General features: G+C 60.1%; 1 protein-coding gene and 1 long non-coding RNA gene across 2 annotated transcripts; both read right to left on the bottom strand.

The window, feature by feature from the left end:
- Nucleotides 1-9,169: 9,169 nt before the first annotated feature.
- UBAC1 (UBA domain containing 1) lies at nucleotides 9,170-27,345 on the bottom strand. The gene is made up of 10 exons (XM_086684528.1): nucleotides 27,030-27,345; nucleotides 23,339-23,459; nucleotides 22,362-22,435; nucleotides 17,979-18,086; nucleotides 16,994-17,096; nucleotides 16,613-16,721; nucleotides 15,733-15,955; nucleotides 12,942-13,028; nucleotides 12,029-12,167; nucleotides 9,170-9,784 (listed from the first exon to the last, which is right to left on the bottom strand). Exons 1-10 carry the CDS (start codon nucleotides 27,165-27,167, stop codon nucleotides 9,669-9,671), a joined length of 1,218 nt encoding a protein of 405 aa, XP_086540654.1. The 5' UTR covers nucleotides 27,168-27,345; the 3' UTR covers nucleotides 9,170-9,668.
- LOC147575169 (uncharacterized) lies at nucleotides 13,518-15,111 on the bottom strand. Its single transcript, XR_015243238.1, has 2 exons — nucleotides 14,939-15,111; nucleotides 13,518-14,907 (listed from the first exon to the last, which is right to left on the bottom strand). It is a non-coding gene; the product is annotated as an uncharacterized LOC147575169 (long non-coding RNA).
- Nucleotides 27,346-27,682: the final 337 nt, after the last annotated feature.

The raw sequence follows: 27,682 nt of genomic DNA, 5'->3' as shown, positions 1-27,682 counted from the left end.
AAGCACCACCACCGTCCTCGGGTTCCACCCGCTCCCCTGCTTCCGCCACTTTCGGCCCGGAGGTGTCTGTAAGCCCCCAAGTGCCCGTGCTTCTGGGACGCAGGGCACAGGCCACCAAGCGAGGGGGCAGCCTGGCTCCCGCCTCGTTGTCAGAACGGACAGGTGAAGGTGGCGGTCACGTCGCGCTGGCTTCCCGAAGGCGCCACCTGAGCGAAAGGCCAGCTTAACCTCTCCTCAGCTTGGCAGCCGTCCCTCCGTTACGGAAAGTTTAAACTGACGTCTTTCTGTTTTCCGTGTTGATCCCATCCAAAACGTCTCGGTTTTTCTGTGACACAAACGGGCAGGGAGTCCCGCCGACACGGGTGTCTTGGGGCCCTGGCGGCCGTCTAGGGCATCCACGCGCCCCGTGGTCGGGCCCACGGGTTCACGGGCACATTCCCATCCCGTGTCCGGGAAGGAAGATTTTGTTACAAAAGAAAGAATTTTTGCTGGGGCAAAATAGGCCAGCCTCTTGGCTTTTTTCTCTTTTTGAACGTTGAGAATGGGTCAAAATAAAGCAAAACCCCGGGAGGGCTGCGTTCGGGGATGTTCTGATGGCATTTCGCCTGTGGTGAGACACATCCTCTGGGCTCGATCAGGGCAGCGGCTCAGCCCTGCCCGCGGCCTCCCGCGTGTCACTGAGGGCGCCAGGGGCCTGGTGCAGGCCCGAGTGGAATGACCGATCCATTGACGGACCCGCTGAGCAAGGCCTCCCGGGCCACCTGCAGACGGCCGCCCCTCCGCGAGCCCTTGGCGCCCCCCTCCAGGGACCCATCGCCCTGCCCTCCAGGGCTCCTGCCTGCCTTCAGGATCGTCTGACCCCCCCCCACCCCCCCCCACCCCCCCCCGCCTTGCTCCTAGACACAGCCGACAGGCAGGCCGCATCCTCTGGGCTCCTCGCCAGTGAAGTAGTGCAGTGGGCTGAACCTGCCCCCCAGGATGCCCACGTCCTACCTGGCAGAACCCGTGGATGTGCTGCCCAGCGGGGCAAGAGGGGCTTCGTGGACGGCACTAGGTTCAGGACCTCGAGGTGGGGGACTGTCCCGGGTTTCCCTGGTGGGCCTGGGCACAGGGTTCCTCTGTGGGCCGGGGGTGTGTCCCCCACAGTCGCCCCAAGGTGAAGGTGTGAGAACTCGGGGCCTTTCGGGGGCGGGAGCGGGTCGTGGGATGGGGCCTCGGGGGAGGGACCCCAGAGTCCCGCTGGAGGGCAGTGAGCAGCCAGCCTCACCAGGCCCGCGGTCATACGGGGGGCCAAGAGGGTCCCGGTCACAGGGAGACGCTGCTGGCCTTGGCCGTGGAGGCAGGGCCACCAGCCAAGCACTCGAAGCCTCTGTCTAGGAGCCTGAAAGGCAAGGAAGCCGAGCTCCCAGGGCCCCGGGAGGGACCAGCCTGCCCCCACCCAGACCGTGGCCCGTGAGGCCCATGCTGCCCGCTGGCCTCCGGAGCTGCGGGCTCCACTGCTGAGTTTGTGGCAGCCCGGGACTCCCATGCACAAGGTCACCAACGCCTTCCCCAAGACGCTCAGGATGGCGTGGCCGCCCAGCCACACGGGACACGGGCGGACACGTCCAGGGCCCGGGGCCTCCTCCCCCCTGGGACGCCGTCCGCCACACCGGCCCCCCGTCCAGCCGGGAGGCCCCTGCTCGGGGCTGTGTCCCTGGCCCCTTAGGTCGGTCGCCTCGGCTTCTCCCTCCGGAGATAGACGCGTGACAGATGACGTTCATGTACGTGACATGCTCCACGCGGTGTCCAGGGTAATCGTAACTCCCGGCTATGACGTGATAAAAAAGTACCGGGCCTTTGTCTCTGGGTCTTGGCACACAGCTCCTAAAACCCTTGGATTTAGGGGTGACACAAGTGTGCTCTGTGCACTACTGAGGGGAGTGGGGTGCGTCTAAGGGCTTCGGCCTGCGGCTGCGCAAGACCGGGCGCGGGTCGGGGGCCGCCCAGCCCCAGCCCCGCTGCGGGTGGGGACGGGAGACCGAGTCCAGCACCTCGGCCCAGGACACCGCCAACCACGCCAGTGCAGCGAGGCCTCCGGGAAAGCGCCTACCGACAGGGTCCAGGGTGGCGCGCCCCAACTGCACGGGGCCGGGAGGTCCGGGGCCCGCCGTCCTCCCAGACCTCGGCCTGCATGCCTCCGATCGGCAGCTACCTGTACCCGTTAAACAGGTGATGGCGAGGGAAATGTTTTCCAGAGTTCCAGCAAACTGAAACGGGGGGTTGTGGGGGCTGTTGTAGCTGGTGTCTGGAGGGGGGCAGTCCCACGGGGCAACTCCAGGGGGTCTGAATTGTAGGATCTCCCGCCGGTGTCCGGGAGCCAGAGAACAGGTTGTCTGGGAGGGAGGGGACCCCACATACTAGGTGTCAGAAGCGTTGGAGTAAAAACGGGTGGACAGGGGCGCCTGGGGGGCTCCGTCGGCTAAGTAGCTGACCCTTGGTTTCGGCTCAGGTCACGATCTCACGGCTCACGAGTTTGAGCCCTGTGTCTGGCTCTCTGCTGTCAGCACGGGCCCTGCTTGGGATCCTCTGGCCCCTCCCCCATTTGTGCCACCCTGCTCAAAACTAAAGAAGACATTAAAAATAAACCAGATGGGGCGCCTGGGTGGCGCAGTCGGTTAAGCGTCCGACTTCAGCCAGGTCACGATCTCGCGGTCCGTGAGTTCGAGCCCCACGTCGGGCTCTGGGCTGATGGCTCAGAGCCTGGAGCCTGTTTCCGATTCTGTGTCTCCCTCTCTCTCTGCCCCTCGCCCGTTCATGCTCTGTCTCTCTCTGTCCCAAAAATAAATAAAAAAAAAAAAAAAAAAAAAAAAAACGTTGAAAAAAAAAATTTAAAAAAAAAATAAAATAAAATAAAAAAAAAAAATAAATAAACCAGATGGACAGTGTGCCCGCAAGCTCTGACCACACGCTGGGACGGGAAATCGGCCTGCCCGCCCCCACAGGCCTGTGACGGAAACGTGACCTTTCCTACACCAAGGACCCGGGCAGCAGTGGTGCAGGGGCCCTACCTCCCGCAGAAGTCCCATCTCCCCATCCTGCCCCACCACCGCGATGTCACCGGTACCAGCGGGCCCGTCACGGACGCAAAATGACCCGTCAGGCGAGCCCCGAGGTCTCAGCATGACGCACTGATAAGGAAGCCCCCACATGGGACACCGCGATCCAGAGGCATTTTGATAACAGGGTTTCAAAAGTACGACGCGTCCGCACAATGAAATCCTGTGAAAGGGCATAAAGGTGCTGGGTCCCGAAGCAGGAGTGGAGCACTGACCCACTACAACCTGGGCGGACGCGGATCCAAGAGGCCAAGTGACAGGAGCCAGACGCAGACCGAGCGCCTGGGCTCCGTTCCTGTGGACCGTCCAGAGCGGGCAGACCGTGGCCGCAGGGAAACACGGGCAGGAGGCGGATGACTGCTTCATGGGTGTGGGGACGGCCGCAGGGCTCTGCTGAGAACTCTGGGTCACATGCGGCAGAAGGGAGTTCTGGGAACCAGACCTCAACAGAAAACCGGCTGAAAACAGGCAAAAGCGACCCTGCCAGGGAGCAGAGGGGGCTGGGGACCCGTGGCCTGTGTCCTGGCCTGGATGGCGGGCTCAGAGATAACGCACCCAGCTGCACAGTCCAGCATCGTCCACACGTAAGTTCATATTTCAACTAAGAAATCAAAACGTGGGGCGCCCGGCTGGCTCAGCTGGTGGGATGTGCAACTCTTGATCTTGGGGTCCTGAGTTCGAGTCCCCCCATGTTTGGGGTAGAGATTACTAAAGACAAAAGTGGCTTAAACGATAAACAATGGCTTAAAAAAAAAAAAAAAGGAGGGGACACAGAGCAAATGAGTGAACGTACTACGGGGCCAGGGGCCAGAGTCCCATGTGGAGAAGGGACATACATGGGTGGACAGTGGGACGGTGAGGAAGGCCCTGTGTGGCCGGATTTAGCTGAGGACATCGGTTTAAATCAATGATTTTTTAAAAAAATTTCCTGGGTCTTGGGGTGCCTGGGTGGCTCAGTCAGTTAAGCATCCGACTCTGGATTTCGGCTCAGGTCACGATCTCACGGTGCCTGGGACCGAGCCCTGCATCCGGCTCCGCACTGACAGTGTGGAGTCTGCTTAGGATTCTTTCTTGCTCTCTCTACCCGCCCCTACTCTCCCTCAAAAATAAATAAATAAAAACCTAAAAAAAAAAAAAAAGCAAAAGCATCATCACAGAACCTGGTTTTGACGGTCTTAATTGAATATATTTGAGATCAAAGGTTTTGCTTTTTGTTTTCCGACCCTCTTCTGGACCCCAAACCCATGGTGAACCCCCGAATGCATCCCTGCGGCCCTCGGGACACACGCTTTCCTGTGTTCTTCTCGGGTGCGCACGGGAGGGGGGGGCAGTGTGCCGCCTGTGTTCTGATCAGGGAGCGGGGAGCCGTCCCATCCCTGCGCTCGCACCGGGGCTCAGGCGGCTTCCCATGGGCACCTTTCACTCCAGTAAAAAGTTAAAGGAGGGGGCGCCTGTGGGGTTCAGGCGGTTGAGTGTCCGACTTCGGCTCAGGTCATGATTTCACGGTTTGTGGGTTCGAGCCCCGCGTCGGGCTCTGTGCTGACAGCTCGGAACCTGCTTGGGATTCTCTCTCTCTCTGTCCCTCCCCCGCTTGTGTATGCGTGCTCTCTCAAAATACTTAAAAAGGGGGGTAATGGGGGCGCCTGGGTGGCTCCGTCCATCGGTTAAGCATCCGACTTTGGCTCGGGTCATGATCTCACGGTTCGTGAGTTGGAGCCCCACATCAGGCTCCGTGCTGACAGTTCAGCCTGGAGCCTGCTTTGGATTCTGTGTCTCCCTCTCTCTCTGCCCCTCCCCTGCTCACACTCTGTCTCTGTCTCAAAAATAAATAAAACGTTAAAAAAAATTTAAATAAATAAAAAGGGGGGTGATATCCTTAAACATACAGGAAATGATTTCCTCAACACAGACGTAAAACATCAGAAAGTCACCACCACCCAGACCCGGCTCGTCTGAGGGTTACCCACAAATCCCAGGACCTGGATCCAGGGCAAACGGACTTCACCCCGGAAGGCAGGGGGGATGGCGTCGGGCCGCGTTCCCGGGTGGTGATCCCTGGACGGCAGCGTTTGGACCCGAGGGCTGCGGCTGGGGACCGTGTTCTCACCGGGCACCTCTAGCTTAGGAAAACGCCCCCAAAGGGGCGTCTGCCGGGCGCCCCGGCACGTCCTCCAAGGAGGCGACCCTGCGTCAGCGCCCGGTGTGACAACTGGCAGGGACGAGCAGGAGAGATCCCGTCACGTCGTCCAGCTGCGGCCGGTCCTCGCGGGCCAGGGCTGGGATGTGAGGGCACAGGACACTGCATGGGCGCCCGTGTCCCGGCTGGACGGTTGGAGGGAGACAGGCACGTTCCCGCTCGGACCCGGAAAGGCCTCGCGGCAGGGCACGGAGGGGCCCCCACCCCCACCCCGTGGGCCCGCGCTCGGTAGCAGAGGCCGCTCCGGGGGCCCAGCGGATAGGCACACGTGGAGGTCCCAGGGACGTCCCGGCCGGGGCAGGGGACCACACGCCATGACTGAGTGCTTGGCAGAAAGCCCCGGTGCCAGGAGGAGGGCGGAGACCCATCTTCCCATGAGGACCGACGTGCCACGCTTCACAGACACGAGTGGATGGTCCCGGGCGGAGAGCGCCGGAGACGGGGATGGGGCGGGGTGGGGCACAGGGGCCGATGGGAAGGGAGCCTGGGGGCCGGCAGCCCAGGCTTCCACACGTTTCCCGGAGCCCCTCTGAGACCGCCACGGGCTCCCGGCACCGTGCTCACACCACACCGCCAAGGTGCCAGCAACGGGGTGATGGGGTGGACCCTGACTCCTCACCAGGCAGGAGGCCGTGGGCCAGGGAGGCCCTGACGCGACGCCCAGCAACGGTCAGGGCCGGGCTCTTCTGGAACACTCACCTGATGATCCAGAAGCATTTCACGAGTGAGCTGGGCAGAACTGCTGGCCGAGCCTCCTTCGGTGGGACCTTTTCATTTTGGAAGCAAACGCTCTTGAGAAGGATACATTCGCCAGATGCACCCTACCTCTGCTGCTCGGAGCAGACGCTCCCCCTCCCTGGGGCCCACATCTGACTTAAAACAGCCGCCCAGTTCCCAGAGGGACAGTGTGCGGCGAGGGCCGTTCCGGGGACAATCCGATGGCCCGTGGACCCCACACCCTCCATTACCTGCTGCCACTCGGGAAGGGATGGCGAGGGCAACGGGAGGCAACAGGGAGAGTCCCCGGGCCTGAGCGCCAACTGGGAGCGCCCACGTTCCTGGTCCAGGCAAAGGAAGGAAAGCCTGGGGTGCAGGCCTGCGGGGAGCTGCTGGGGCTTGTACTCAGCGCGGGCCAGCGGCCTCCCTCCCCGGCTTCGGTGCCCTCTCTCCTAGGGAGGACGCGCTCGGGTCAGGCCAGTACCCAGCGTCCTGGCCAGAAATGCCACCCGGTTCCAAACCGGCTTTAAAGGTGAAGCCTTGAGGGGACGTTGCACCGGGAAGGGGCCTCTTGATACACATCGGGCTTCATCACCCCTGCCACAGCCCCCTGCGGAGTCGAGAGCCTGCGAGAAGGCGGGGCACGCGGGAGGGTTGCCCAGAGGGGAAAGAGGAACCCCCAGCGCGCTCCTTCTCGTCCTTCTCACCCCGGGCCTCCCACACACCTGCCCCGAGCCCAGGCCTCCCAAAAATGTGCGGTGCCTCATCCACCGGGTGCCCAGCTCCCCTCGGCCCGCCAGGCATCACGAGCTCCCCCCTCCCTGCACTGCCCGCACCTAGAGACCAGCTCCGCCTTGAGCACACAGCCCTTTGCACTAGCTCCCCTGGAATCGCCCCAGAACGTGGCCGAGCTGGTCCAGGAAGCCTGCACTTGGCAGTGTCTAGAATGTCAGCGAGCCCTGGCCCATCCCGGGAGCCCCAGGATTTAGGTCACAAACCGTTACCTTTGCTTCGGTCTGGTGGCCTGAGCGCGAGGCCACCGAGGGCAGAGTGACAAGTCGCAGGCGCAGGAAACGACGGGGTCACTTTTCCTTCCACGATGGCCATGCTGGAGACGTCCGTCCTATCCGATTCAAATTGCTATCTTTATTTTTCACACTCCTGTTACGGCATTAGGTGGGCTTTTTTCTTTTTTTTAATGTTGATCTTTGAGAGAGAGAGACAGAGCATGAACGGGGGAGGGTCAGAGAGAGGGAGACACAGAATCGGAAGCAGGCTCCAGGCTCCGAGCCGTCAGCACAGAACCTGACACGGGGCTCGAACCCACAAACTGTGAGGTCATGACCTGAGCCGAAGTCGGAGGCTTAACCGACTGAGCCACCCAGGCACGCCTTGAATTCTCAAACCACGCGTGGAATTAGGTTGTATTTTCTCAAACTCTCGTTGCAGACACTGAAGCAGACATCATGAGATGTCTGTTACAGAGGGGGCAGTCCCCCACCTGCCCTGGCAGCATGGCCGCCCGCGGACAGGCCGGGGGATGGAACAGTTCGGCTGCCTCTCCCCTTGGACAGAGACCTGCGCCACCGGCCGTGCACTGAGGCCTCTCCTCGGCCTTTCCCACCCACCGGGCCACGCCTGAGACAGGGGTGAGGCTCCCAGGAAGACGGACCACAGTGGGGAAAGGGCCTTGCACCGCAGTCTGCACACGTGCACTGGTACACGTGCACTGGTGACACGCCAGCGATGTCCTTCTGCAGGCGCGTAGGGCAGGCCCTCATCAGTCACAAGGGCCGCAGCTCCCCACGCCCGGGGGGCCGCAGCACAGGTCCCCAAGCAGGGAGGGAAGCCTTGCAGGAGCCGGAGCCCAGACAGGCCATCGGCCCCCCGGGGAGGGCACCACGAGCTGCTGCCGCCCGACCGAAACCAACCCCCAGCAGGCAACACGGCCGTGTCGGTCAGAGAACAGGCTCTGAGCCAGGGTCAGACACGCTTTCCCTCCTGAGGAATGTCCTTACACAGTGGACAGAAAAGAAGGTGCACAGGGTGGCCTGAGGCCTGGCCCACGAGGCGGTCCACAGCCGCCACGCCGCAGGGCCGGCCCCGGGGTGTTGCCTTCGAGCGGTTCGACCAGGAATGTGCTTCCACACGAAGACTGCAAAGCGCACCGCCCCTTGCGTGGGGCTCGGAGTCCGGGGCACGGAGGCCACGGCCCCGTGGCTCACTGCTTTGCCGTGAGGCAGAGGAGAAAGTCACGAGGCCTAAGAACCCTTCCAGTCGGTCGCTTTAAAGACAGGGCACAAATAATGGAGTGCAGGGCACATCCCTGGTGCTTCGGGAACAGCTGGGACTGTATTTTTTCTTTTTTATTGCTTACTTATTTTGAGAGAGAGAGAGAACAAATCCCAAGCACACTCCGTGCTGTCAGTGCGGAGATCTATATGGGGCTCGAATTCACGAAGCTTGAGATCATGACCTGAGCCGGAATCAAGAGCCGGAAGCTTAACCAACTGAGCCCCCAGGCGCACCGCGGTGGAGACCGCCTCAGGCTTAGAAAATGTGAGATTCGCTACCTGTAAAAATTTTTACTATTCTGTCCACAAGTTCTAAGTCTGAATCAAAAGAATGAGAAAAACCCAGATCTGCGGAAAGAAACATTTCCTTACAACACCTGCGCTCAGCTGAGTGGGGCGGGCGAGCGGCGGAGGCCCCAGGGCAGCGAGGCGGCCCCCGGCCCGCACCTGACCGCGCAGCCGACGGCCGAGCGCACCCAGGTCTGGGCCCAGGCAGGTGGGGCTGCTGCAGAAGACGAGTTCAGAAAAACATCTGAAAAATGCGTCAAGCAGTAAGTAACGACCAGCATTGAAAAAAAAAGCAAAGCGCTAACCCATTTTCTCATTTTGCAACGCGAGTAACGTTTACAAAGGAAAGGCAGCCCCACCGGCATCCGGTCCGCCCTCGGAGGCCTGGGAGCGCTCGCCGGGCCCATACAGACCGTCCGCTCCAGTCGGAACCGCCGTTCTGCCCCCAAGACGCGAGCCCGGGCAGCCCGCCACGCCGAGGGGGCAGCGACTGCCCGGAGCGGGACAGGCGCGGCGGGCGTGCTTTGTCGGGAGCGCACAAGCCCCTCTCCGGCGCTAAAGTCACACTATGACAATAGCAAAAAGGGAATTTATTTATTAAAGAAAAATCATCTGTGATTTCCTCTACATAAGTTAGTACTGACTTCACACTTTGGGTCGAAACATGCCTTCTTCCAAGTGACAAGCAGCGCCTGCGGGTCGGGTCAAAGAGCGTTTCCAGAGCCCAAAGGGACACTGTGGAGGGAGGGGACCCCTCCCGGGGCATCCACGCCTGTAAACACTGTTGGAGGCTGGAGATGCGGCCGGCCGTGCACGCTGCCATCACACGAGTGTTTAAGCAGAAGGTCAAAGCCGGAGAAGGGCCCCCGAGCCCTGACGACCCGGGGTGGGGTGCGGAGGGCGGGGTCCGGCGAGCCTCCCCCTCCCCCCCAGCCTGCGGCACTGGCACCGAGGGGTCTCCACACTCCTCCGCGGCTGGCTGGCAGGCTGGCGGGTAGAAGAGGGCCGTGGCTGGGGCCGCCCCGGCTCCCGGACAGGTGCTGGAGCCGTGCAGGGGAGCGGCCGCACTTGCGCCTACGTGCGGTTCAGGGTCTGGAAGATCCTGGAGATCTGCAGCATGACCGGCCCCGTCTCCGGGTCGTTCATCCACTGGGTGCTGTTCAGTGGGTTTTCCAGCATGTCCTCAAACGCTGCGGGGAGAACACGGCAAGGCCGGCTGAGACACAGCTCTCGGCACGCAGTCAAGTACCACGGACTTGCCTCTCAACCGGCCCTTAAAGGGTGAGCCGTGAGTATCCGGGTCACCCCTCCCCAACAACCCCCCGGCAACGTCTGATCTGCTCAGCCCATCGGGGCACCCGCGTCTCCAGCCCTGGGCGGGCAGGCGGCGTGCCCGTGTGCTTGCTGGCGCACCGATTCTGGAAAGCAATCTGGCAACGGCTATCCGCGATCTTAAAAATAGTCGCAGCCTATGACTCAGTAATTCCAATTCCAACCCTATCCTGGCAAAATAATCAGATGCAGAAAAGACATAAAAACACTGTTGCAAATTTAACGATATCTGATTGGGAAAATGAGAATGTTCAGTGTTCAGGAAATGACTTAAAAAAACCGGACGCGGGGCCACCTGTGCGGCTCAGTCGGTGAAGTGTCCGACTTGACTTTGACTCAGGTCATGATCTCCCAGTTTGTGAGTTTGAGCCCCGGGTCAGGCTCTGTGCTGACAGCCTGGAGCCTGCTTGGGATTCTGTGTCTCCCTCTCTCTCTACCCCTCCCCTGTTTGCACACGCACCCTCTCTCAAAATAAATATCAACATTTAAAACATTTTTAGAAGAACAACAAAAAAACCCGAGCATTAAAAATGTGAGTGAGGGGTGCCTGGGCAGCTCAGCAGGAACCCCACATCCCAGGGTTGTGGTTCGAGCCCCACGTCGGGTGTAGAAACGACTTACAAATAAAATCTGACAGAAGGTGTCTCCCAGCACACGGCTGTCCCCCGCAAACCCTGGCCGTGTGAGCTCACAGGCTACAGGTCTGGAAAGTGCCGTCCTCCCTCCGGCCTCACCCGTCAGCACACGCGGAAGTGCGGAGCGGCCCCACGCGCACCAGCCTCGGGGAGCGCACTCACCCTGTCTGCTCATGGCGCTTCAGGGCCACACGGGACCGCGGTGTAGCAAGAAAGTCTGACTTAGTCACTTGCTTGTGTGACCTGACAGCCCTCCCAGCCCTTAAAACCACCGGGGGACCCCTGATGGGCACCCTCCAGAAACCAGTCACGAGTATCAGACAGGGAGCCCAGAAGGACGGCAGGGCGTCCAGGCGAACTCGAGGAAGCACACAGCATGGGGTCAGTGAGGAAGGACCGGCGGCTCCGTGAACGTGCTGGGCACCCCACCCGCCGCCTCCTGGCACCTAGAGCCGTCCTGGGGACAGGGGTAAACGACGCGGGGCCCCAGGGGCTGGCTGGGACAGACGGCAAGGACGGACATCTATCAGAGCGAGGACGGTCTCCTACCAGACTCGCACCTGCCAACGTCCCAAAGAAACACCTGTCCAGAACAAGAGCGCGAACAGGACGTCTGCACATGCGACGAGAGACAAAGGGGAAGGTGTGGACACAGGATGAGCCCCGACCAAGCCCCCAGGTGGAGGTGACAGCAAAGCAGCTGGCAGACGCGGGTGATGGGGGGTGGGGCTCGGGCACAGACACAGGCACGCTGCCCCCGAGGGGCCCACGGGACGATGAAGGCCCGCTCCTGGGGTGGGGGAGGGGACCGGAGGACCCGCAGGGCCTAGAATTCCACACTGTTGGTGGTGCCTTTTTCAGTTTATTGATTTGAGAGAGAGAGAGAAAGCGAGAAAGAGAACGAGTGGGGGAGGGGCAGAGAGAGGGAGAATCCCAAGCAGGTTCTGTGCTGTCGGCACAGAGACCGACGTGGGGCTCGAACTCACGAACTGGGATCATGGCCTGAGCAGAAATCAAGAGTCAGAGGCTTAACCGACCCGGCCACCGGGCGTCCCCAGGCTCTTCCCATCCCATCCTCTGAAGCCAAAAGGATGTGTGGGTCTTAGTTTCGTTACTATTCTGCGAGTCACAAAAACCATATGCGCTTCCGGACGCAGGCTGTTTCACGGTCAGAGAGGGCCAGAGAAAGCCCTCGCGACCAGAAAGAGCAGAGGCCAATGTCTCCCGCACACCTGGCCCCGGCCCGCGGGGCGCTGCCCGCGCTCTCCTCAACCTGGACGGGCCACTCTGGTGCCCACAGCTCGTCCAAGTCGTCTGCACGGGAGGCCGCCACACCACGGCCACAGCCCGGCCACTGGGCCCCACCGTGACTCAGGCAGGAGCTCCCCGAAGGTGACAGGGACATCGGTGTCACTCGGTGAAATCCACGCGGTGTGGCGGGGCCCGCCCCTGGGGAAGCCCACGTACCTAGTAACGTTTTAGGGTTGGTCAGGCCCAGCTGCACCACTGGATTATCCAGGATGGCTTGAAAGAGGGGGCTGTCGGGGTCGATGCCCTTGTCCAGCTCCTCGGGGGAGGGCTTCCGGTCTCCCAGCAGCCACTCGCACTGCGGACGCAAAAGTCACACACACGTTAGTTGCTCCTGAGCCCCCACCGGCAGCGGCTGCCCCCAGGGAGGGGCCCAGGCCGGGGGGCTCCGGTGTCGGCACGGCCAGCAGATCCCAGCTGTGCTGACAGCACGAAGCCTGCCTGGGACGTCTCGGCAGGACCCGCGCAGGGCGCCGGGAGGAGAATGAAGAGAGGCATGGAACCCCCAGGCTGCATCCCCGGAGGTCCCCGCCCCACCACCACGCCCTCCTCGGGCAGCTGCTGTGGGTCCACAGCCTGGGACCCGTCCCAGGTCAGCTCAGCCAACTAACGACTCGCATGCGTGCCAAGGAACGCACGGGGTCGCACAAAGACAGATCCCGGGGCGCCTGGGGGGCTCAGTCAGTTAAGCGTCTGACTCTTGGTTTCTGCTCAGGTCATGATCCCGCAGCTTCGTGGGTTCGTTCCCCACGTCGGGCTCTGTGCTGACAGCATGAAGCCTGCCTGGGATTCCCTCTCTACCTCTCTCTCTGCCCCTCCCCTGCTCTCTCTCTCTCAAAATTAACATGCAAACTTAAAAAAAGAAAGAAAGAAAGAAGAATGAAAGAAAGAAACAGAAAAAAAGAAAAACAAGGCCCAGAACTTTCTCGGTATGCAAAACACGTTATACTGTGACACCATCGACCCTCTCGTCTCCCTCGGAAAGAACGGACCGCCTGGGACAGGAGCCTGATGCACGTGACGCGGGCGAGGGCAGAGCGTCGCTGGCACGAGGACGCGCGGCGGTACTCACGGCGGCGTTCTGCTGGTTGTTGTTCACTCTGAGGGCGTCTATCACTTCCTTCTCGTCGAATCCCATCTCCATCAGGGAAACGACGGCCTGAAGGAGAACCCACAGGCCACTCAGTGCGCGCTCGCTGAGGACCAGGGAGCCGGGCCGTGTGGCCCGGATCCACACTGGGAAGCCTGCTGACCGACATGCCACGGGCAGGCCACACCAGCATCAGACCCTTTTAGCTCTGTCCCCGTGTGTGGCCAGAAAGGTCTCCACCACCACCGTGAGCTCTCTGCAGGGGCCCCGGTCCCCAGAACGAAAGGGTGAGGGAGAGACCATGAGGGAAGCAAACCCAACTGAGGTGGGGGGAAAAAGATCCTGCTCACTTGCGGGAAACAGAAAGGAGGTTTCTGCACGTTTTATCCTTTAAAAAATGACACTAAAATTAACTTCAAACATCTTACACTTAACAAAATATAAACTGTAAACATAAATGTTTGAGAATTCTCAGAGGGAACAACGACCCAACGTTCGACGTTCTGGGGATGAGAGATGTACGATTTCAGGACAAAAACCACAGAACACGTTACATCCTTCACTTTACCCTTGACTTTTATCGTGCAATCTTTAAAAGGGTCAATTTTGGGGGGGGAAAAAAAAAGGTAAAAGATTTCATGAAGTTAATTGCATGGAGATCAAACCACACTCTTGTGAACTGGGTCCCCGTCTTCTTCCTGGTAGACTTTTCCGTGTTAACCACTCTACCTCGCCACACGCCCGGGTGTGGGTGCTGGCGGCCATGCCCAGGCTGGACCGGCCCGACAGGTGTCTCAGAGAGCACCCGGTAGGAAGGGAAGTCAGCCGGGGCGGCAGCCAGAAAGATGCTTCACTGGGGCCAAACGGTGTCCAGTGAGCTCACGAGAAAGCATCTGTGCGATGACCCACTTCCTTTCCTTTCCCGAAGCAGCTCCTAACCCCAGGGCTGGCGGGGGTGGGGGTCCCCCCGCAAATCCTAGGAGAAGAACGCACCATGTGGTAGTTGACCCCCGGGTCACATAAAATCACCGGGACCTCCCACTAAATCCAAGCACGCGGAGATCTTCCTGTGAACGTCAATAAAAACCTTCCTCTCCTTTCACACACTCCCGGCTCAGCCTAGAGAAACCACGGCCCAGTCCTTCCGCACGGGGACTCTGGGGTCACGCCCCCAGCCCGCCTGCCAGGGTCCACGCGCTCACAGGCCCCAAGACCCGGGCTCTGCCTGCCCCACGCACCGCACGCACTCTCCCCCCGCAGCTGGCGTTGGCGTGGGGGGCGGGGAAGAGACCGCGAAAAGTCCGTCCTGGTCTCCAGTCCAAGCCCTGCTCCCTGATCCAGACCTCCTGGGAGCCACACCAACACTCCCGTCCTTCCAGACTATCCTTTCAAATGGTGTGGAACCAGAGGGTGGGAGACGATGATGTCCTGCGTCAGCCTTTTGCAACAATCGTCACAGAACGTCTACCACAAAGAGGGGACAGGAAGGCCTGGCACAGGCATGCGTCTTGGGAGAAGAGCACCTCAGGTGTCACTCGGCGTCACGAGGTTGAGAGGGCAGCAAAGACCACCGGCTGAGCAGTGGTGTGCCGGACGAGGACAACGTGAGACCACCACCCTCCAGGGAAGTCCGGAGCCCGGAGGAGCACAGAGCACCCTCCAGGAACACGGCCTCCCCTCCCGTGGGGCTCAGCCCGGCGCCCAGACCAGGCTCTAGAAACACCAGCTACGGGCTCAGCTGTAGCTGAGCTCACAAGAAAGCAGACAGAACAGCAAACTAGCCGGGGAGGGGGCAGGGGCATTAGCAGGGCCTGGGGGTCAGGGTCTAACGTGCACACGCAGACAGGACGTGGGCCTTGGGTCCATGTGAGACGACAAGCTGGAGCTTACACCCGGCACCCTGGAAGGGGTCTGTACTTAAACCCAGCACCCTGGAAGGGGTCTGTACCTAAACCCAGCACCCTGGAAAGGGTCTGCACCCCCAGAGGGAAGAGGAGCCAGAACAGCACCGGCCCCCGTGCGGGGAGCGGTCGGCCCCCAGAGCCAGGGCTCACACCATGTGCAGTCAGCGCGAACCGGGCCCCTGGCGGGAGGTGCCGCTCGACCCAGGGAAACAGGTGCAGGATAGGCTAGGGTGGGCATCCCACGAGCCCGCGGGACAACACAGCACCCCAAGTCAGGAACTCATGGACTCAGAGCCCTAACACCTCGAAATGACCCATCTATAATCTGAAAGAAAACCGCAGTCTTAAAGCACAGAAAACATCCAAGGGGAAATCACGACCCTGGTCAAATGACCGTAACAGTGGAGAACAGGGAGCCACAAAAGCACCCAGGAGGAGGCGACAGTGGAGGGCAGCCACACCAGACACGAACGTCAGCGGGCCAAGTGCAGCCCGAGATGGCCCAGGCCTCGGGTCCTGACATCCCACAGACACCACGACCAGGTGGTCAGAGCCTGACCGCCTCCCTGTCCACAGACAGTCCTGCGGCGCCCCAGCCTCTGGTCTCCGGGCAGCGTCCCCACCCAAGCCCACGACTCACTCACGGCGGGAACGTGGACAGGACCGTCGTGAGTTTTCAGGTGACAAATGAATATGTGGAGGAAAATCTGGAGGAAAAACAGCCACCTGGATTCACGTGAGGACAAGTGAAAACCGAACGTGGGCCTGACGATAAGCCCCTCACCAGGTCCAGCTTCCTCCACACGGCGCAGCCCCACGTGGACAAACGCCAACCCTGCCGGGCGGTGTCCAGGCCCTGGAGCACGTACCCGAGCATCGGCCCGGAACTCCCTTTTCCTCCGGATCTTCTTGAAGATCTCCGTTAGCTCATCTCTGGGCTCCTCGTCTCCGGTGCTAGTCCCGGCCGCCTCGGAGGCAGCCTCAGGGGCGGCTTCGGCCCCTCCCGGAGAGGCCTGGCCCGGAAGAGGCGTGTCGATGGTCGGGTCTTCTGCGTGTTCAATCAACCACTCCATGGCCTGAGGCACCGACATGCTGAAAGGTGACAAGAGACTTTCCAGATGGCCCAGGCCAATCATTGAGGGCCTCCCACCTCCTTCACATCTCACTGCAAGGTTCTCTGGCTTTAGTGACTTCTCCGGCAGGAGCTGGGGACCCCTTGGGAGAGGCCGTGGCCCTGGCCCCGAAACCCCCTAAGACCCCGGCCACAGCACAGAGACCCATTCACTAAGCAAGGGCCATAAGCTCATGAAGAACGTGAGACTTTTAGGTCCAAGGCCAAGAGCAGAGCCCCCCCGACCGTCCTCTGGCTGTCAAGGCTCTCGTTTCAGAGCTGAGTGTGGACGCAAAGGCAAGTGGCTGCGGCGGGGCAGGCGTAGGAGGCTGCTTAAGAGGACATGGCTCCGGGCCGCCACGTCCCTGCCACAGGCAGGCTTCCACGCAGCGCTGGCAACGACGGCCCGGGGGGACCCGGCCACCCTGGCCCGTCCCCAGCGAGGGCGAGGCCACATCACACTGTCCTGAGACAATGGAGGTGCCCCACTAGCTTACCTCGGGGATGTGCGTGCAGGATTTGTCTTTAAAAACTCACATCTATCGGAAACGGTTCAATCAGAGAGTTTGGGACGGAGGACGTCACCCCGGGGGAACCCACAGCATCGGCAGCAAGGGGAGGAGGTGGCCCACACGTACTGGTTCAGCCGCAGGGCCTTGGCGGCCCTGCTCTCCGGGAAGCCCATCTCCGTGAGCTGCCGCAGGGCCGCCTCGTCCACTCGCCCGTCCTCCTCTTCGTCCAGCATCGCTGTGGGCGAGAGACGGGGCGACCCGTGAGGGCCGGGCCAGCGCGAGGGGCCCGGGGTCCCAGGTGCGTGCCAACCCCCCGAATCCTCAGCAAATCCACACGGTGCCTCGGCCGGCACCCGTGTGGACAGGAGCCCGCGTCAACTGAAAGCACAAACATAAAGCATTCTTTGGCCCCCCGTGTGACCCCGGGGCCGTGGCCAGTGAACGGGCGCCGCGGGGCCCATGGCGGGTCCAAGCGCAGGATCGCGGCCAACCCGGGCTTGCTCGTACCGTTCGCCTTCTTGAACAGCTCGACCGCATCCGGGTTCAGCGCTAACAACTTCTGTGCCACCTCGATGAGAGACACCAGGATCTTCCGGAGTTCCGTCTGGAACTGCAGGAAAGGAGAAAAAGGCTCTTAACTGCTTCACGTGCCCGAGACCCGCCTGGAGGTGTAACCGCGCTCCTGGGCCCTAGACCCCGCATCCCAGTCCCAACTATGCTGCTGCCGCTTCCGCAACACCAGAGGCGGGGGAGACCGGACTGGCAGGACTCTGTGCCGGGCAGGGAGGCGTCGGACGGGCGACACCACTCAGCCCCTGGGCCGACACAGAAAGCACCCGGCACGGAAGGGGAAGAGAGCAGCCTGACCCACCGGGCCCCCCGCACAGGCCTCGGGCTCTCACCAGGAAGAAGGCTGCTGGGAACTCGATCAGGACCCTCTACGGGTGGGTCCCGGTCCCATGGGCGACACAGGGGCCGGCCACCGCTCGTTCCCATGACGGGCCTCCAACGCCGCAGGAAGGACACGCCCGGGGCAAACCGCATGCGGGCCGGGGCAGGCGTGCAGCGTGCGACGGCACACTCTGCTGCTGGGGTGAGCAGGGCCGTGGTGGCACTCTCGGAGCCGGCGGCCACGCGGTCCCAGTCCACGGGGCACGCTGCACCCTGCTGGGACCGCTCCATGGGACACCGGACACACCCTGCTTTTCTATAGCTCAGGACTTTGCATCCAAAATTACTAAGGGTCCAGATTTCTCTCTACCAGTTTTTACCAAACTTCGGGCAAAACTCTAGTATTTTCCAGTAGCATCTACCTTTGCGGTCCCACTTTCCAATGTCTTCTTAACCTTTTTATTTTGAAATCGTTTAAGGTCTACGGAGAAGCTGCAAAAACGCACACAGGACTCCTGTCTGTCCTTCCCCCCACCTTCCCCAAGCACGGCCCCCACGCAGGCGTGAGGAGCACGTGGCGTGGCCCATGGCGGGCACTCACGTCTCTGATGTTGGTCTGGACCTCGGCCCGGTCCATGTTGTAGGAGGGCAGGTTGGCGGTGGCCCGGAATATAGCTTCTCTATCCGGGGCTTTCTCTTCCTGTTTTTTCTACACAGAAAAGTAATCAGAAAGTCTGAAACGAATAGGGCGCCTGGGGGGCTCAGTCGGTTAAGCCTCAACCCCTGATTTTGGCTCAGGTCAGGATCTCGCGGTCCGTGACTTCAAGCCCCGCGTCAGGCTCTACGCGGACCGTGAGGAGCCTGTTTGGGATTGTCTCCCTCTCTCTCTGCCCCTCCCTCACACATGCACATGTTCTCCCTCTCAAAAATGAACAAACATTAAAAAGAAAAAGGAAGTCCAAAATGAACACGAGAGCAAGAAAAGGCAAGGCCGCATCAGCCGGAACACGGGCTCCCGCGGGGAGAGCGCCTTTCCCGAGGGGGCGGGTGCCGCTCTCGCCTGGGCAGAGGGTCCCTGCGGGTTCTGTGCGCATCCTCGGGGACAGAAGACGTGATGCTCTCTGGGGACACGATTCCTGCCTGTCATAACCAGAGGACGGCAGGGAAGGAGAGAAGGCAGACACGGTGTCTCGTGGCCACAGGGAGGCCGTGGCTGTGCCGGGGCGCCCGCCGCAACAGCACATCCGCACCAGATGGCAGCGACTCCAACACAGAGAACCAGAGCGACAGAGACTGTTCCTCCGAGACAGAAAACAGACGGGGGTCAGCCGAGCACGCGCGGCAGGAGTCCAGCCAGAAACCAGGCCAGGCCGAAGCCAGAGCCCGAGGGAAGCGCCCAGGTTGGGAGTGAGCGGCCGAGGCCAAGGACAGTGGCCCTCTACTACCCTGCTCGGCCAGCAACCGCCTTGGAGAGGGCAGACCCGGGGAGCCCCGGAGCCAGGCAGCCTGGGCTCAGCAGCCGGAAAAGGGGGCCCCGTCCTAACCCTGGACGAGACCCAGTCCCTGCGCTACTCGGCTTCAAGGACCCCCGGCAGGAGACACACCCCCGTGGAAGGAGGGAACAGGGCCGAGTCTGTGCCCCACAGGCGCGACCGTGGACCAGCAGGTGCGACCGTGGGCACAGAGAGGAGCCGGTGAGCCCCTGGTGCCTCTTGGAGAGATGGCAGCCAAGGAGGCCCCGGGGTGTGAGGAAAGCCTCCAACAGGAGGGACAGAGACCCGAATGAGAACGGGGAAGTAAGGAAGTGTGAAGGAGACGACAAGAGGAAAAGGATTTCACGCCAGAAAACCCTTGGAGATGGGGGCGCAGCAGGAAGCCATCACCGTCGGAGGAGACACCGCTGGGAAACGTAAAAGATCACCACCAGATAAACAGGCCATAGCAGTCAGGGAAAGATGTCCAGGAAATCGCCAACATCCAACCAACAGGAACTCCGGAAAGAGGGAGACAAAACGAGGGGAGGGCACCATCCAAGAACAATCCAGAAAAAGTTCTGGAACGAAAACCCACGAATCTCTGACTCTATGTGCCGGGGGCAGGATCTGCATCAACGCAGATCATGAACTTCCAAAGCCCTCAAGAGCCTTGGGGCTGGGGGGGGGGGGCTAGAAGACCCCAGGGGGAGGGGAGGGGAGAGGAAGCAGAGCAGGGACAGGGGACAAGTCAGGACCGACCAGCCGCTGCCGGCCACATGGAAACCCCGGACACTGGGCCCAGCACCTTCATCGCGCAGTGCACGCACACAGGTGGTGCTCACCAAAGCCGCCGAACGCTGGAGGGCAAGGCCGCAAGACTCCTTTCCCTTCCCAGATGCTGAGGGAAGCCAGGCTCCACCAGACAAGTCAGCTGGAAGATACCTGATTCTGCAGGTGGACTCCAAATCGGGCCCTAAGACCACACTCCTGCAGTCACACCTGCACAGTCCCAGGGGCTGTGAGTAGGATCGATTTTGTTGTGGGATAAGGTCAGGCTATGGCACAGTCAACTTTAAAGGAAACGCCCCCCGCCTTGGTGGGCCTGACCTAATCAGGCAATCCCTTCAAAAGCAAAGTGCTCTTTCTGGCCAGAGGGAGAGTCGACGCGTGAGAAATTCTGTCACTGGCTCTGAAGATGCAGGGGACCACGAGGCAAGGAACGTGGCGGCCCTGACTGACCGAGCAAGAAAACAGGACCCCGGCCTGTTAGCGGTAGGAACCGACAACCACCAGAACGCACCCAAAGCGGGCCCTTCCCCAGAGCCTCCAAAGAGGAAGGCACGCCGGCCGCACCTTGATTTAGACCTGAGAGCCTGAGGCAGGGCCCAGCTGAGCCCACCCAGACCGCCGACCCACAGACCTGTGAGCTGTGTGCTGTCTCAAGCTGTTGTCTGTGGTTGTGAGGCAGGCGACAGCAAAGAGCGTACGGATGTACGAGATTCAGAAGCTCGGACACAGGGGGCGAGATGGGAAAGCCTAGGAGCCACTGAGGCAGAGGGACGCGGCTGGAAGGAGCTGGAGGGACGTTTCCAGGACAGCAGGAGCTGGCAGATGGCCTCACACATGTGACCCTGTTTTCAGAGAGACTTATTAATCCGGGCAAAGAATCTGAAAAACTTAGCAATAACCCTACAGAAAACAAAAGGAGGGGCGCCTGGGTGGCTCAGTCAGTTAAGCATCATCCTGCTTCGGCTCAGGTCATGATCTCAGTTTGTGAGTTCAAGCCCCGCGTCGGGCTCCGTGCTGACAGCTCGGAGCCTGGATCCTGCTTCAGATTCTGTGTCTCGCTCTCTCTCTGCCCCTCTCCTGCTTGCACTCTGTCTCTCTCTCTCTCTCTCAAAAATAAATAAGTGTTAAAAAAAAAAAGAGAGAGAAAGAAAAGAAAAGAAAAGAAAAGAAAAGAAAAGAAAAGAAAAGAAAAGAAAGAAAAGAAAAGGAAGAGGCAATTGTGGGTTCCAGGAGAAAGTTGTATAAAAAAGGATAGTCTTAGGGATGCCTGGGTGGCTCAGTTGGTTGAGCGTCCGGCTTCGGCTCAGGTCATGATCTCACAGCCTGTGGGTTCAAGCCCCACATCGGGCTCTGTGCTGACAGCTCAGAGCCTGGAGCCTGCTTCGAGTTCTGTCTCTTTCTCTCTCTCTCTCTGTCCCTCACTCACCCTCTTTCTCTCTCTCTCTCTCAAAAACAAACATTTAAAAAAAAAAAAAAAGGATAATCTTAGTACCCTTCAACTCCTAAAGGAAAACAACATGTACACACTAATCCTAACGGAAATCCTGAAATCTTCAACCAGCGTGGAAACAACCAGGGCTATGATCTAACACACCAAACACCAAGAAGCCGAAGAATCTAAAGCTGATATTCTAAGAAATAATAAATTATGCGTGCTGTTTATCCATCAGGAAGAGAACCGCTGAAGGAAGAGCGAAATGAGTGAAAGATGTTGCCTTTAAGGTGTGTGACTCCCGTGGGAGAGGGAGATGCTGATTTTTATTGAGAGACCGGTAGCATTATTTGCCTTCGGAAACGCATGTTACTTTCACTTAAAATTAATAATAATTCACAGAAACAAGCATTAACGTCTTACGATGTTTTGTTTTGCAAACGTGCGCAGACAAGGTGAACTGCCGCGTGAGGTCCGCAGCCGCAAGTTACCCAGAGCCGCCGTGGCGGTGGGAACCCCATCGTCTGGTTCCCAGGGCTAACACTGGTTACCAAGGGCTCGCACTGTAACGGGAGAACCGCGTTCCGCCCAGGCAGGTCTCCGGGACAGGCAGGGGCGGGCCCGGTTGTGTCTCCCGGAGATGGGGGGGGGGGGGGGCGGCTGGCCCATCTCCATGCCAGTGCCGTGGCCAGGTGTGGCCACAGATAAGCCCCCAGGCACTCCCCCCGTGCCGCCTGTCCCAGAGGAGACCCTGAGATAGCTCACTGCTCAGAGGCCCACGGCCCACGGAGTCTGGCCTGCTTTCTCGGGGGTGAACGCCCTCCCTAGCATTTCGGAGCATGAGTAAGAAACTCTGTCCCCAAGATAAGCGAGGAAAAGTTGTGAAATTAGTACGGCAGCCCCTTTCCAACGGCAGCGTTTTGCACCTGGGCGCAGGTGTGGAAGGCCCCCCGCTTCTCCAGGAACTTCCCGAGCACGAGCCTGCGCTCCTGGCATGGGGGCCCAAGTGTGTGCCTGCCACCCCTTCCCCGTGCTCCGGGTGCCACCCGGGGAGAGGAAGGAGGGCGCTCCCGGAGATCGGGGCGGACGGGTGGCCCGGGGGGCGGGGTGCCAGCCACGCGGCCAGCGACCAGGAGAGGCTCCGCCACGACAGAGAAGCCCCGTGACCGTGACCATGGGACGCGCTGGGTCTGCGAGCGGCCGGTATCCAGAACCGTGTCAGGCCGCGGGCTTCAGTGGGGGGGCCTCCTGCTGACAAAGGCGTCCGATTCCCAACTCTGAGACTCACCTTTTCTGCTGCGGACACGTCGGCCATCTTGGGCAGCGGACTCGGGGCACGCTTTTTTATCAACAGTAAGACATCTGGAAAGGAAACGCGTCTATCAAGCCGGTTACCTCCCTTATCCGTGAAATGGCAGAACAGGCGCCAGAGGACCCAAGGACACAGGAGCAGGGGCGCCCTCCGGGTGCCCCCCAAGCCGAGTGCTCACATGAGCCCCTTTGCCCCACCCCGTGCGCGTGCGGGTCCCCTGGCCCGGCGGGACCCCGGCTGGGGGTCACACACAGCACGGCCCTGACAACTGTGCCAAGAACGGGTGGAAACCTCACAAAACGCTCCCGTTTCAACGGGCTCCGCTCTCGGAGGCTGGGGGCCCGGTCTCCACCCTCAGAGCTAAACCCGGGGCGTGCCGGGGGGGAGGGGGGCCGCAGGCCGCGAGGCTGGCAGCTCCCGCCTGGTCCCCAGCCCGACCCCCACACTCCACGGAGGTCTGGGAACAGTACTTCCGAAACGGATTATTTAAGAGAATCCCAGAATTAAAACCACCCTTTGAATGACATCTAGAAAACCAAAGGTTTCTCCCCACACGCTTCGGACGCAAAGCCTAAGCGACGGGACGGACGTTGTCTGTAGCAGGAGTGTCATCCCAGGACACCGGCGCCCTGGGGTCCGGCCGCACGATACAGCCGGGAGCAGCCCTGCAGACCCTGGGTTTGCTCAGAAACAGAATTAGAAATGAGGTTCACAGCTGGTTTCTCAGATGGATGCTGCCCATCTGAGCTGTTGGTCTGTGCTGTTGGTCACAAACATCCCACAATGCGTACTTTGTTGTACCAAAGGGAAAATAAAATCCTTTCAGTGGACCCAGTGTTCTCGGCCGGTCCCAGCCTGGAACGCAGACGTGGACGTCGAGGGTGCCTTTGCCTCTCAGGTCCCCCGTTCCCACGGATGCCGCGGCTCCCCCCGCTGCCCCGTGAGGCCCCTACCTTGGTCTTGGATGTTCTCTTCCAAGATTGTTTTGGCATCACTCAGCACCCTCTCCGAAGCAGCGTGTATTAATTTGTGATGGGTCACACTTTTGGGGTCTTCTAAGCTCCCATGAGCACACTGGGGGGAAGAATCATATATTTCAAGATAGAAAATAAATCATAATGGTAACAATATGGGACCTGACCCTCAAACCACAGCAGGAGTGTACTGGCTACTAGCTAAAAAGTCAGAGCGCAGACGAAGTCAAAGAATTCTCATCAATGGCGGAAGCCAAAGAAAAGGCCACAACACTGATCCCTAGGGCAGCAATCTGTCCACCAACCCAGTAAGTACTCCTGAAATAGGTTCACGGCTTGACATAAAATACCCTGCTGGCAATTAGTGGCAACCTGAATCGCTTCCCTCGTCTGCAAAGATCTGGAGCAACATTTTAAAATGAAAATAGCAGGTCCACCGTTACCTGAAAACCTAAAAACCTAAGTATGATTTGTATACTTTTTCTTTCTTCCAGACGCACGGAAGGGGCTGGGAGACGGTGAAGAGAGAAGGCGAGTCCACAGACAGTAGAAACAGGGCCCTGACCACTGAAAAGCCCGCAAAACCCCGAGAGGAGAACAACCAGCCTTCACTCGGCCCTTGGCTTGCGCTCAGCACGGGACCACCACACAGATCCCGAAGCAAGCTGCAGGTGCCCCGGGTGGGGCCCCTCCTGGGCGGCCAAAGGGGACTGGCCGACTGGCACGCAGTTGTGACTCACTGGCCAGGGCTCCAGCGCCCCAGAACGTGGCACCGGGGCAGGGGTGGGGGGACACTGAAGTCCAGGCAGGAGAAGGTCGTGGCGACAGCCGGAACACTCTGGCTTCAGGGGGGCTGTCGTGCACTCACATCGACGGGCAAGGATGAAGGGGGCAAAGAAGGGCTCAGCCAACAGCAAGATCCGCTCCTGCATCTATGAGAGCAGATGCCACCCTCCCCCCACTTGCCTTGAATTCGACTCTGGCTCTGCTCCCAGAAATACTGGGTGTGTTCCTTCTAACTCTGAAATTCGCAGGCTAGCTGATCTGACAAGTTCAGAATACAGTGTATGAAACACAATTCTCCAAAACAACCCTCATGTGGTCCCTGAGAAGACTGTACTGCGCAACCTGTCCACGGCACAACACAAGCGTGAGTCATCCGCACACACCGTGACTTCATCCTGCTCCTTTGTTCTCGGCACAGACGCTCCGAGCAAGCGAAGATTCGGCAGCAGGACGGCCCCAGCGGAGCCCATCACGGGAGCCGGGCGCGGACACCCGCTGAAGCTGCTTCCTCCCCAGAAGGGTGAAGAGGCCGTTCCTCCTACACATGACGCGACCTCCTGGGTCACCCCAAGACACACCGTCATGTGATCTCATAGCCATATTAACAGGTACCATGTCACGCACTGACAATTTCACAAGAGACCGCAACTGACGTGGAAAGAAAAGAAAAGCTACAGAGCTCATCAGGTTCTTTAAGAGTTATGGTAAGAACGCTCCTCGTTAATAAAGCAACACGCTCCGAAGGAGTACCACCGGAGGGGGAGAAACCCACAACGTCCCCTTCGAGGAGGAAGGGAAACATTGCGCCAGCCTGAGTGTGCACCAGGGGAAGATTGGGAAGGAGAAACAGAAGCCCGGGCGGGCGGAGCCTCACTGCCTGCTGCAGTACGACACTCGGGCGATGGTTTCCCGGGTGACGTTCAAGTACACAGCGTGAGAATACTCGTCGCTAACTACTGCATTCTGACCGGCTCGAGAGACGGCGCGTCCTGCCCACAGAACAGGACGGGCACGGAGGGGGAAATGCTTCCCGACCACTCAGCTCTCAAGTCCCGTGATTTACGTGGCTCCCCCACACCTGGAGAGACTGCAGAGTGGAACAAAATTTCAATTTAAAGTAGGACAGTGCCAGAAAAGTCCCCAACGACACACCTGAATCCCGACTGGAATAATAAATATCAGGAACATGGTAATTAGCATCTTATTCAAATTGGCTGCCTAATGAACCCCAAGAGCTCCTGAAATTCATTAGCAAGCAACTGCGGATCAGTCCAACAGTTCTCACTTCCTGTTCCCCTTCATAAACTAATATTATGATAGCTATGTAAATTAGTGAGTTAAGTCAAATGCCACCCCGATTTACCCACCGACTTCTCCCTGCCTGACTCAGCAGGTGTCGCTCCAAGTCCGGGCAGTTCTGAATTGACAGTCCATTTCCAGTTATTCCATTAACCCACAGGTTTGTTCTGAGCACAGAGAGCCTGGCTCTGGACATGTGAACACAGGCCCAGCCCTCGAGGAGCTCCTGTCCTGGGTGGGCTGGGGGGAGGGAGGGGGAACAGCAAGTCGGGGAGGTTTTTGGCTTTTGTTTTAAACGTACAGGACTCGGGGTGCCTGGGTGACTCAGCCAGTTGAGCGTCCGACTTCGGCTCAGGTCATGATCTCGCGGTTCGTGAGTTCGATCGAGCCTGGCGTCGGGCTCTGCGCTGACAGCTCAGAGCCTGGAGCTGCTTCGGATTCTGTCTCTCCCTCTCCCTCTGCCCCTCCCCCACTCATACTCTGTCTCTCCCCGCCTCTCAAAAATGAATAACAAACGTTAAAAAAATTTTTTTTTAAATAAATGTACACGACTCGACAAGCAACAGGGCCTGGCTCTCACAGCCTGCACGCTCGCGGAGCCCCCAGCCTACTAGCCTGCTGTCCGGGGGGTTTCTAGATGGCGAAAACACCCGACTGGCCCCCTCCTGGATCTGAGGCCAGGACCGCATCGTAACTGACATCCAGAGTGTTCCAGAAAGGGATCTGCTCTGGAAACCAGAATGCCTGCCTGCCTTGGCCAGTCACAAAACAGCTCCACAGACCCTCACTCCCAAGTGACTCAAAAGTATCTTCGTGCATAGTTCCCACAGTAACTGGAAGTTCGTCCTTGGAGAGGACGCTCGCCACAGTACAAACGTGTAATTTACTACATGGAATCCGCACCAGAAGACGAACCTAAACCCTGACAAGAAAACACCGCACGGGCCAAGGGCAGCGGGAGTCAGGTGGCCCAGCCTGCCTGAGTGGAGGAGTTTCCAGAGACACGGCCAGCAAGAACTATTTCCAAAAATTAGCAAACTAAGGAGCCAACTATACAGGGGTATTTCACATGAACTGACCGTTAAAAAGTGGCTTTTTCAGCGAGGAGACTCTTCTCCTGGACCCACCCGCCGAATGGATGCAAAGGCCACGGCAAAGCAGGGGCTCCGGGACGAGTTTGGCAGCGGCCCCATTTCAGGGACTCCAGCTCGGAGGCTCAAGCGGCCAGAGCCAGATCCCATGCCAGCCAGCGGGAAACAGCTCCAGGTCGCCCGCCCCGCAGGGAAGGGAAGCCACTTCTCCACGGCGGGTCCCTCTTCCTCGGCCCGGCTAAAAACCAAGAGCCTCACCCCAAGCGCAAAGCGAGCACAAATGATGGAAAACCACGAGGCCCTGCTCCGCGCGGCGACTTCACCTTTCCTGCCTCAGTTTCCCGGCCTGCCCCGAGCTCCTCGGGCTGCGGCAGGAGTTGATCTTGAAGCGCTCGGCCCGGAGCCCGGTCCAGGAAGGGCGTCGGGAAGGTGTAGGGGTTGGGGGGTCGGGAAGGGGGCGGCTAAGGAAGGGGGTGGCCGCGGCCCGGACTTACGTGCTTGAGGCAGCGCTCCTTGAGCTTCTCCACCGAGGTGTCCTCGGTCGCCTCCTCCAGCCACTCGGCGCCGTCGGACGCGCAGATGTGCAGCCGCAGCACCTTGCCCGCGAAAATCTTCTCCTCCTGCACGAACATCGCGCCGCCGCCGCCGCCGCCCGGCCTGCGCCCGCCGCCCGGGCCGTGAAGGTCACCGGGGCGGGGCTAGGCCGCCCGCGCGCTCCCTCGCCGGCCGCCGCCGCCCCGCCCCGGCTCCCCCTCGGCCGGCCGCCCGTCACTTGCCGCGGGCCGAGCGGTCGCCTCGCTCCCGCCGCCGGGCCGCCGGGGGCGCGCTGTTCCCGCCGCGCCGGAAGTGCGTCACAGCGCGCGCCCGGAGCCTACCGGGAGATGTGGTTCTCCCGTAGCCCCGGCGCGCCCGGCGCCGCGCAGGAAGTGCGTCAGAGGGAGCGCCCGGGCATGCCGGGAGGTGTAGTTCTCTTGCTGCCGCCTCCGTCCCACACAGCTTCCTTGCACTTCGCAGCTCCGGGCCGCAGGCACGCGGGACGGTCGAGTTTGGTGATCGGTTCTGAGATGCGCTCTGAGTGAAAAATACACAGCAGGTCTCCGAGAGTCCGCAGGGAAAAGGAATGAAAAATACTCCCTTTTTGTATTTG

Source organism: Puma concolor, chromosome D4, assembly GCF_028749965.1.
Source record: "Puma concolor isolate L17-30 chromosome D4, mPumCon1.1.hap2, whole genome shotgun sequence".
NCBI classification, from domain to species: Eukaryota; Metazoa; Chordata; class Mammalia; order Carnivora; family Felidae; genus Puma; species Puma concolor.
This window is presented reverse-complemented; position numbering and strand designations above follow the sequence as displayed.

Bases quoted from the DNA above. Each gene is read 5' to 3' on its own strand.
- UBAC1 (XM_086684528.1), bottom strand. From the start codon at position 27,167: ATGTTCGTGCAGGAGGAGAAGATTTTCGCGGGCAAGGTGCTGCGGCTG. The intron at 22,436-23,338 runs GTAGGGGCCTCA...TTTCCTTTCCAG, and splicing joins AGAGAACATCCAAGACCAAG to ATGTCTTACTGTTGATAAAA. The intron at 12,168-12,941 runs GTGAGTACCGCC...TTGCGTCCGCAG, and splicing joins ACAACCAGCAGAACGCCGCC to TGCGAGTGGCTGCTGGGAGA.